Source organism: Cyprinus carpio, chromosome A7 (genome assembly GCF_018340385.1).
Source record: "Cyprinus carpio isolate SPL01 chromosome A7, ASM1834038v1, whole genome shotgun sequence".
In the NCBI taxonomy this organism is placed as follows: Eukaryota; Metazoa; Chordata; class Actinopteri; order Cypriniformes; family Cyprinidae; genus Cyprinus; species Cyprinus carpio.
The window spans coordinates 15,365,740-15,377,069 of NC_056578.1; the positions used below are offsets into that span (position 1 = coordinate 15,365,740).

Sequence of the window (11,330 nt, forward strand, 5' to 3'; positions counted from 1 at the left end):
AGAAAGGCATAGGACTGCAATATTATGACAAAAATATTATTGTCCATTACTGCTTTTGATATTGTAATGTATCTTAATGTCGATTAATATATAAAAACATTTTTGTCTAAGTTTTGGGGAAATGGCTTGTCATATTCTGGCTACACACACACATATACACAAAACATGTCAGTCCATGATGTTAGTCTAGCCCAAGTTATGCAAAAACTCCTGTTATAATCACTGAAACTGCAAAAGGAATCTTGTACAGGTCCTTCTCAAAAAATTAGCATATTGTGAAAAAGTTCTAATTAATTGCACACCAACTGAAATATTTCAGGTATTTTAGTGGCCTTAAGCTCATCCAGAGTGTTGGGTCTTGCGTCTCTCAACTTTCTCTTCACAATATCCCACAGATTCTCTATGGGGTTCAGGTCAGGAGAGTTGGCAGCCCAATTGAGCACAGTAATACCATGGTCAGTAAACCATTTACCAGTGGTTTTGGCACTGTGAGCAGGTGCCAGGTCGTGCTGAAAAACAAAATCTTCATCTCCATAAAGCTTTTCATCAGATGGAAGCATGAAGTGCTCCAAAATCTCCTGATAGCTAGCTGCATTGACCCTGCCCTTGATAAAACACAGTGGACCAACACCAGCAGCTGACATGGCACCCCAGACCATCACTGACTGTGGGTACTTGACACTGGACTTCAGGCATTTTTTGGCATTTCCTTCTCCCCAGTCTTCCTCCAGACTCTGGCACCTTGATTTCCGAATGACATGCAAAATTTGCTTTCATCCGAAAAAAAAGTACTTTGGACCACTGAGCAACAGTCCAGTGCTGCTTCTCTGTAGCCCAGGTCAGGCGCTTCTGCCGCTGTTTCTGGTTCAAAAGCACACGCCTGTGCACGGTGGCTCTGGATGTTTCTACTCCAGACTCAGTCCACTGCTTCCGCAGGTCCCCCAAGGTCTGGAATCGGTCCTTCTCCACAATCTTCCTCAGGGTCCGGTCACCTCTTCTCGTTGTGCAGCGTTTTTTGCCACACTTTTTCCTTCCCACATACTTCCCACTGAGGTGCCTTGATACAGCACTCTGGGAACAGCCTATTCGTTCAGAAATTTCTTTCTGTGTCTTACACTCTCGCTTGAGGGTGTCAGGTCGGCAGTCTTACCCATGATTGCGGTTTTGAGTAATGAACCAGGCTGGGAGTTTTTAAAAGCCTCAGGAATCTTTACAGGTGTTTAGAGTTAATTAGTTGATTCAGATGATTAGGTTAATAGCTCATTTAGAGAACCTTTTCATGATATGCTAATTTTTTTGAGATAGGAATTTTGGGTTTTCATGAGCTGCATGCCAAAATGATCAGTTTTAAAACAATAAAAGACCTGAAATATTTCAGTTGGTGTGCAATGAATCTAAAATATATGAAAGTTTAATTTTTATCATTACATTATGGAAAATAATGAACTTTTTCACAATATGCTAATTTTTTGAGAAGGACCTGTATAACTACACTTGGTTGTTTATGATGAGAAAAGTCTCGAGCTGGCAGATTTCAGCACTGAACGGATACACATCTGATTTTATTCAGCTTATTGAATTCATAATTCATAAATTATTAGCCTCAACGAGTAAAAAGCAATCTGCTGCAACTGCGCAGATCTAAATGAATTTCAGCAAATTGACACTTTCATTCATTTTCACATTTCATTTTAAATCGAAACAGCCATAATCGTTCTTGAATTTGTGAGACATTTTTTTTTTTTCATTTTGGTGGCATTTTTGCCACAAGTCCCTGTTAATTTCAGAACCTGGTTCCAACACTCCTCTGTTTCCCGTAATGCTTCAGCTCCATCCATTGTATGTAGCCTTTAGGTGCTTCCACGGCATGTCGTAATTACAAGATTGCAACTTGTAAAAAGTCATTGTAGACTCATAATTACAACTTGTAAACTGGGAATATTCTGAGAGCTTCGACTTGCTACTACTACATGACAACTGCACTTTGTTTGGGGGTTGATAGTGTTGCCATGGAAGTGCATAATCTGAGCACCAAGAAGAACATTGCCTGTTGTCATGTCATAGTTACGGTATTACGACATGGTGAGACCAAGGATGGTTGTGTAACCACTGTTCTTTATTATAGATCAGTGGTTGTTACTCTCTTTGTTTCAGCAACTGTAACTCACTGAATTTTTGAGCTAGACTGCTAAAACTTTTATACCCACATTTGTTTACTACAAAAGGCACCTGTTCAATACACAGAGTACCTTTGTTACAATCTACCCCACTGCTGGGGTCGGTGGTAACACATGCTGGGGTAAGTTGTAACAATTAGACAAAAGCAGCAAAAACAGCAGCTATACCCCAAAAACAGGTTTATTGAAACAATCTTAAAGAAAAATACAAAACAATGTCTCACTTTCCATGACTGACCACAGTTCAAATCCACTTTCTGTTTGATGCAGGAGTGTGTGTTAATTGGACTACTAGATCACAATGGTGACAAATTAATATTTTTAACCCTTAAGTACAGGCGTGGTGGATCCAGAAACTGCATAGGGCACATTTTACCCACACATCCTTTGGTTTGAGCAGCCAAAAAAGCTCCATATGGACAACATGAAAGTTCATGAAAGTTTAGCATCCCCAGTAAGGGGATGTCATTCAGTGTTTAGCAAGCAGTAATGCTTTGAAATTAGCAGTTTAAAAATGCATCACATTTTGCCTTAGAATCTACATTTTATTCTTATGTCAATTATATGATTTTATCTGTTTACTGATTAAGTACCAAATAAAACATAGTTGTGGTCAAAAAAAAAAAAAAAAATCTGTACCTCAAAATCAGTATTTTCTTTATAAAATCTGCATGTACCTATTTACAGCCTTGACAACCATTCATATAAGATCAGGGAGGATGTGGGTAATTAATGACATGATCCTAGAACTCCTAGCCTATCCCTGACTGGAGGAATTAGTGTTGTTACAAACTCCTCTAACTATTAAATATAATATGGAGACAATGTGAGCTGATTTTTAACTAACCTGAATAATCTTTAACTGGCCACCCAGGTAATCTTTTGTCTTCATAAAAATGTTCTGACCTCACAAAAAAGTCAAGGTTTGTGGACAGTTGGGAGGTTGAAAGATTAATCAGTAAAAGTATTTTCATAATCCAGAGTCCAGAACTACTTTTATTTCCACTATCACTGGAGATATGAACAAACAAACTTAGCATTTGAGATAGAACCATTTCATCAGGGTTCTGAATAATACTCCAATAGTTTGTGCGATATATCAATGGCAAATAAGCACAGAAACAATAAAGTACTTTTAAAAACTGTGGAAAGATAAAACAGGCCTTTAGTATTATCACTAACCATGACCAGCAGAACACATTTCATGATAAACCTGCATAAAAATGTCTGAGAAGCATATGACAAGTAACTAGGTGTAGTCCACACAGGCCATAAAAAATAGACAGAAATAGCGTGCACAGGAGCAAGGCACAGGTGGCAGGTACTGGTGCAGGACACAATGTCACACATGTCCATTTGAATGGTGCAACATTCAGACAATTAATTCTTCATCAGGCAGAAATAAATAAAAACATATTTTGGTCGAAATCTTCCAATGTTCAACTTTAAACATTCAAAATATTGTGATATAATATTTGTAAACTATAATTGATTTTACAGAAAAAAAATGCTACAGTAAAAACCTGTTAACTGGCTAACCATAAGAAAAAACTATGAATTACCAATTTTCAATGTAATACAGTAAAACGACATTCCCAGAAGTCCCTGTGTAACACATCATCACGTATGATTATTTTATTTAAATAGTTTATTCTCATTTTTGTTAGCAGTAATGTATATTATATGATGTTTTGTGTTACACTGTCTCTTAAGAACATGTCTTATGGTCCGGCAATGAACTCTGATTTAACATGTGGATTTCTGTTGTGCCACATGTATTAATATGGTGGATATCAGTATTTTTAAGTTAAAAGCAGATATTAGTCATAACTTGGTATATTAACTTTATATCGCTGCCTTTTTTTATAACCATAAATTTAACATGATATTTTTTATGTGTATTTCTTATTTTAGCATAAAGACCAATGAAAATTTGTGTAGATGTTTTAAAAGTTCGTCTCGAGCTTAAGATGGTGGTTGTGCAGTTACCCAGATATTGTTCAGGAGATATTTTGTGTACTTGAATTTTATCAGAACAAAGTACAGAGTACACTCTATATGCATATAGTCATATAATCTTGATTGTGGTCATAAACTTAGCATTTGGCAGATAAAACAAAGACATAATCTTCCCATCTTCAAGTAACCAGTGGATAATAAAATTTATTTTCTATGTTGTCATACTATAGTGTAATTCTAATTTAGTCACCAATTCCATTTCCCTTTTTCTCGAAGTAATTTTCTGCCCCACTTTTGAGGGCAAAAATCCTCAAAGAAAATGATATAAATTTGTCAACAGTGGTTATAATAGTCGCTTCTTACAATTCCTTGGAAATAGAATTTGTTAAATTACACAGGCACTGTTACTATTGACGAAATTAGTTTTTTTTTTTTTTTTATAATTTGGGATGTTGACATGAAATTGATGAGATGTGAAGTTAGACAATTTAGACAAAACAATCTTGAATATGATCTTGGGTATGCAGAAAAAAAAATCAAATCTCTTTTTCTTGTAGAAAGGGCAAGTTCATGTACAGTGTGCATGGTTATGTTTACACATCTGATAATGAGGCCATGCAGTGAGGCATAGCTAACATTTAAAATGTCTTTATAAAACATTACTTCATATGGGTATTTTATTATTATTTTTAGCCTAGCTAACATTTAAAATGTCTTTATAAAACATTACTTCATATGGGTGTTTTATTATTATTTTTAGCCTAGCTAACATTTAAAATGTCTTTATAAAACATTACTTCATATGGGTGTTTTATTATTATTTTTAGCCTTCAATATAGATAGTATTTGCAGAGTTCCAAAAAAACAAAAAAACAACCTGATTTAGGTGATCTTGCATTGAAGGACCTTTCAGATAGATGTCATTGCCAATACTGTGACTTTACCAAAACCTAAGACAAACTGAAATAATGCAAATAATTTCTATCTATCTATCTATCTATCTATCTATCTATCTATCTATCTATCTATCTATCTATCTATCTATCTATCTATCTATCTATCTATCTATCTATCTATCTATCTATCTATCAAGAGCAATCGCATTTTAGGTGCTGTCAGTCATCTTTCATATTTTCAAAATTATTTTAACATCCTCTGAGCATTTTGTGTGAATTGTGGTTGTTTTAGTTGATGCCTTTTCTACTGTATGCCGTTTCCTTAGATTTAAATATTGTATCAACTAAATGAAAAGGATAATAATGGAGAAATTCAGACAAAGCTCACTTACAGTAGTTTCACATTCTCGGTCACAAGCCACAAATGGCAAGTAAAAAATTAATTAGAGCCCATAGTCACAAATTAACTGTACGCATACAGTATGAGAAGCTGACATATTTCTATTTTTTTTTATAAAAATCTGGATGTCATATTTTTCTTCTGGCCTAAACACACATTTGCCTTTATAACTGAATACATTACTGTAACAAGAAATACATGGCTTATATACTGTATGTTATTATTTAAAAGGACTGTTATTTATTGTGATTTGTTACGTAATAGCTGTGTCCCTTTAGTCAGCCATTATATCCAAACCATGAGAGTGTTTCACAGCGTTATGATGTCTTGCTTAGGTGTGCTCAAGTGAGTCAGATATCAGGGGAGGAAATATCCACCAGTTTGTTTAATAATAGTGTGTTGTAAAATGAGTTTGGAATAAAAAGAAAAGTAGAAATGTGAAATGATTCAAAGGGAATTTGTCTTTATCTTTATAAGTGTTCCATGATCTGTACATCACCTCTCTCACAGTGGACTTTGATACACGATTACGGTTTTCAGAATGTGTTATAATATCTGAACCATGTACTCGGGTCAGTAAACTGTAACACAAGCTGAGATGTGTTAGAAGCTACACCAGTGCAGGACTCCGGTGTATTATTTTTCATGTGTTTGGACTCATAGTGGCACCATTTGGGGAAATGATTGGGATAAGCTACACGTCGTCATTCATTCTGATCCTGAGTCTTTCTCTCATTTCAGGTAGGGAGAAAAATATACATAAAATAGGAATTGTTGCATATGAAAATATAGTATGGAAGGATAAATATGTAAATAATGTTTCAGAATAATGAAAGATTACATCAGGATATTATTACATTAGGATATTATCCTAAACATGTCTGTCTATGATGTTAGTCTAGTCTAGCCTATGTTATGCAAAAACTCCTGTTTAATCACTGAAGCTGCAAAATGAATCTCGTATTTAGTTAAATCATATCTACACTTGGTTGTTAATGATAAGAAGTCTCGAGCAGGCAGATTTCATTCAGTGAGCGGGTGCACTCAACAAAACTCCGGCATTTTCATCACTGAATGGATACACATCTGATTTTATTGAGTTTATTGAATTCATAAGCTCAACAGAAATGTGTGTAATTGGTTATAAGCCTCAAGGAGTAAAAAGCAATCTGCTGCAATTGGGCAAATCTAAATGAATTTGAGCTAATTGACACTTTTCATTAATGTTCACATTTCATTTTAAATCGAAACAGCCTTAATAGTTTTGACTTTTTTTGCCCCTTTATCTTGAATTTGTTAGACTTTTTTTTTTTTTTTCATTTTGGTGCCATTTTTGCCACAAGTCCCTGTTAATTTCAGAACCTGGTTCCAACACTCCTCTGTTTCCCGTAATGCTTCAGCTCCATCCATTGTATCTAGCCTATAGGTGCTTCCACGCCATGTCGTAATTACAAGAATGCAACTTGCAGTCGTTGTAGAACTCATAATTACAACATGTAAACTGGGAATTTTCTGAGAGCTTCAACTTGCTTACTACTACATGACCACTGCACTCTGAGTGGGCACTGATAGTGTTGCCATGGAAACGCTCCAAGAAGAGCGTCGCCTGTTATCATTTTATAGTAATAGTATTACGACATGGTGAGACCTGGTATGGTTGTGTAACCACTGTTCTCTATTATAGATCAGAGGTTGTAACTCTTTTTGTTTCAGCAACTGTAACTCCCACATTTGTTTACTACAAAAGGCACCTGTTCAATACACAGAGTGCCTTTGTTACAATCTACCCCACTGCTGGGGTCGGTGGTAACACATGCTGGGGTAAGTTGTAACAATTAGACAAAAGCAGCAAAAAGAGCAGCTACCCCAAAAACCGGTTTATTGAAACAATCTTAAAGAACAATACAAAACAACGTCTCACTTTCCATGACTGACCACAGTTCAAATCTACTTTCTGTTTGATGCAGGAGTGTGTGTTAATTGGACTACTAGATCACAATGATCACAATGGTGACAAATCAATGTTTTTAACCCTAGAGTGCAGGCGTGGTGGATCCAGAAACTGCATAGGGCACATTTTACCCACACATCCTTTGGCTTTGAGCTGCCAAAAATCTCCATATGGACAACATGAAAGTTCATGAAAGTTTAGCTAGCAGTAGTATAATGCTTTGGAATTAGCAGTTTAAAAATCACATTTTGGCTGATAATCTACAATTTATTCTTATGTAAATGATATGATTTTTTCTGTTTACAGTTTAAGTACTAAATAAAATATAGTTTTGGTCATAAAATGTACACTCTTACCTCAAAATCAGTATTTTCATTATAAAATCTGCATGTACCTATTTACAGCCTTGACAACCATTCATATAAGATCAGGGAGGATGTGGGTAATTAATGACATGATCCTAGAACTCCTAGCCTATCCCTGACTGGAGGAATTAGTGTTGTTACAAACTCCTCTAACCATTAAATATAATAATATGAAGACAATGTGAGCTGATTTTTAACTAACCCGAATAATCTTTAACTGGCCACCCAAGTAATGTTTTGTCTTCATAAAAATGTTCTGACCTCACAAAAAAGTCAAGGTTTGTGGACAGTTGGGAGGTTGAAAGATTAATCAGTAAAAGTATTTTCATAATCCAGAGTCCAGAACTACTTCTATTTCCACTATCACTGGAGATATGAACAAACAAACTTAGCATTTGAGATAGAACCATTTCATCAGGGTTCTGAATAATAGAGGGGGGGCTAACATTATATATAACAAAAATAACTGTGGACAGATAAAACAGGTGGTTTACTTGGAACACTGAACTTCTTTAAACTTGACAGTGTCTTAAACCCTATTGACTTGTTGGGCACTTTTGCAAATTGGAAGTACACAAGTGAATTTCTAACATTTACATGTAGGAATAAAATTCCGGTTGCTCCTGGGTTTTGGACAACTTGGGTTGAAGTCTTGCATGCTTTTCATTATTATTTACGACTGACTGCTTCATAAACACATTGTTTTTTTATACAGAAAATTGAGATTTCTACATAATTTCAGTCATTAGGTCCCCTCAGAACAATAACAGTTTATTAACAATTTTTAGCAATTAGTTTTTGCAGCCCTATATGTACCACTAGAACTAGATCATATATTTATTTTGAACCATGGCTTGATTAACAGATCAATATTTTATGTAATTTAAAATGCTTACAAATGTCATTAGATTTTCAATTCATGATCACACACTTCTTGAAAATCTACAAATGAATTTGACAGATACAATGATTAAAAGCTTGTTAATGCACAAGACTTTTGCTGCTGTTTGGGTATGATATGGGTAAGGTTAGGGACATGTTTGATGGTATGGGTAGGTTTAAGGGTTGGTTAAGGTGTCAACAGTGTACAGGGATCAATTTGATTGCCATGAGAGAACACGGTTCAATGTGTTTGTAACGGAGCCGATGAGACGTGAGGCGTGCGGATCCATTTGCAAGCTTTGTTAACAGACGTGGTTCTAAACACAGGCAGGGTCAAACAATGGCAAACAGGTACGGTATGGGCAAGACACAAGGATAATACAAGGGCAAGCGTGGGTTTCCGATCTGCGAACAACATCTATTGGGTTAGACAGAGAGAGATAATCCAGGCACACGATAATATTACAGGCAGGGGCAAACAGAGTCCAAACGGCAAGACGAGAGGGCAATCCAAAAATAAAGGCAGAGATTGATACACCGGAAAACAGGCAAGGAAAGACTAGACTAAACTCTAATAACTGGAAACTGAGACAAGACTATGAAACAAACACGGAATGGCTTGGTACAGTAGCTAACACTAGGAGAGTGCTAAACGCTAGACAATACTCGGCAGCTTGAACAGGAACTGAATGGGTGTTAAATAGACAGGAAATTGAGGTAACAAGGGGAAGGAGCTAATCAATTACCAAGGAAACTAACAAGATGGGCAAAGGAACAAGGGAAAACCAAAACAATGGGAAGCATGAACAATTCAAAATAAGAGTCCACAAAACCAAGACAGGGGACCATAGACTGGGATCATGACCGTGTTTATATTACATTGTTTTGATAAATGAACAAGTATTTTCTTAAAAAACGTGATTGTTTTCTCCCATTGATGCATGATTCAAGGAATATTCTGATTAATGTTATACTGTAGTATACTAATATAAGTGTTAAGGCAATGAAAAAAGATGTTTTGCACCCAATTTACAATGTATGTTATGTCTTTAGCAAGCATTTAGTTAAACCTGACTAACCACCCTTTACACAAACGTTGCTACAGCAGCTAAAAATCCAATGGCCATAAAAGTACTGAATTATTAGTGAATGTTTATAAACATTTACAAATAAATAATAAATAATTTCAACTTTAGATTGGAAACTGAGAAAACATGAACAAATGATTAATAAATGATTTGTAAAGATGTGAAAATAGGGTGAATTCAGGTGATTTGGGACATATTTTGCCATCAGGAAGACTGCTCATAAAGGCACTAATGATTAGTAAATGTTTGTATGTGCATAATCATATTAATTGAAAGTTTGACATTTGTAAGCATTTCAATTTACATGAAATAATGGTCTGTTAATCATTAGGTAATGTTTAATAAGTTCATTAGTAAACATTAACAAGCACAGTATCTATATTTTTAGCTATGTGAATATATAATAACTAATAATCTGTATATAATGTTTAATAATTATTTATTAATTATTGATCATTCAGATTTACTGAATGAAAAGTGCTGATTATTTAATGTTTCCTTATACAAGTATATAGGGCATTTTCAACAGATGTTCCACTGCAGAAACAGGCTCAGTGCTATACCAATAACAAAAACCGTTTCTGTTTCCACAGGAGATCTCGCTTCAGATTCACCTTCAAATATAGCAGAACCATCTGTAACTCTAGATGATAGTACAACAGATATTTCTGCTGTAACTTCAACAGATCCTGCTGCAACTACAGCTGACACCACTGATTCATCAGATATTTCAACAACTATCGATGTCACAGGAACAGAACAACCGTCAAATACAGCAGAACCATCTGTAACTCCAGATGATAGTACAACAGATATATCTGCTGTAACTTCAACAGATCCTGCTGTAACTACAGCTGATGCCACTGATTCATCAGATATTTCAACAACTATCGATGTCACAGGAACAGAACAACCGTCAAATACAGCAGAAACATCTGTAACTCCAGATGATAGTACAACAGATATATCTGCTGTAACTTCAACAGATCCTGCTGCAACTACAGCTGACACCACTGATTCATCAGATATTTCAACAACTATCGATGTCACAGGAACAGAACAACCGTCAAATACAGCAGAAACATCTGTAACTCCAGATGATAGTACAACAGATATATCTGCTGTAACTTCAACAGATCCTGCTGTAACTACAGTTGATGCCACTGATTCATCAGATATTTCAACGACTATCGATGTCACAGGAACAGAACAACCGTCAAATACAGCAGAAACATCTGTAACTCCAGATGATAGTACAACAGATATATCTGCTGTAACTTCAACAGATCCTGCTGTAACTACAGTTGATGCCCACTGATTCATCAGATATTTCAACAACTATCGATGTCACAGGAACAGAACAACCGTCAAATACAGCAGAAACATCTATAACTCCAGATGATAGTACAACAGATATATCTGCTGTAACTTCAACAGATCCTGCTGTAACTACAGTTGATGCCACTGATTCATCAGATATTTCAACAACTATCGATGTCACAGGAACAGAACAACCGTCAAATACAGCAGAAACATCTGTAACTCCAGATGATAGTACAACAGATATATCTGCTGTAACTTCAACAGATCCTGCTGCAACTACAGCTGATGC

General features: G+C 35.6%; 1 protein-coding gene across 1 annotated transcript; it reads left to right on the top strand.

Annotated features, from left to right (window-relative positions):
* Positions 1–5,994: 5,994 nt before the first annotated feature.
* Positions 5,995–11,036, top strand: LOC122145776 (pheromone-regulated protein PRM7-like). Its single transcript, XM_042761364.1, has 2 exons — positions 5,995–6,173; positions 10,312–11,036. The coding sequence occupies exons 1-2, from the start codon at positions 6,113–6,115 to the stop codon at positions 11,034–11,036; spliced, it is 786 nt and encodes a 261-aa protein (XP_042617298.1). The 5' UTR covers positions 5,995–6,112.
* Positions 11,037–11,330: the final 294 nt, after the last annotated feature.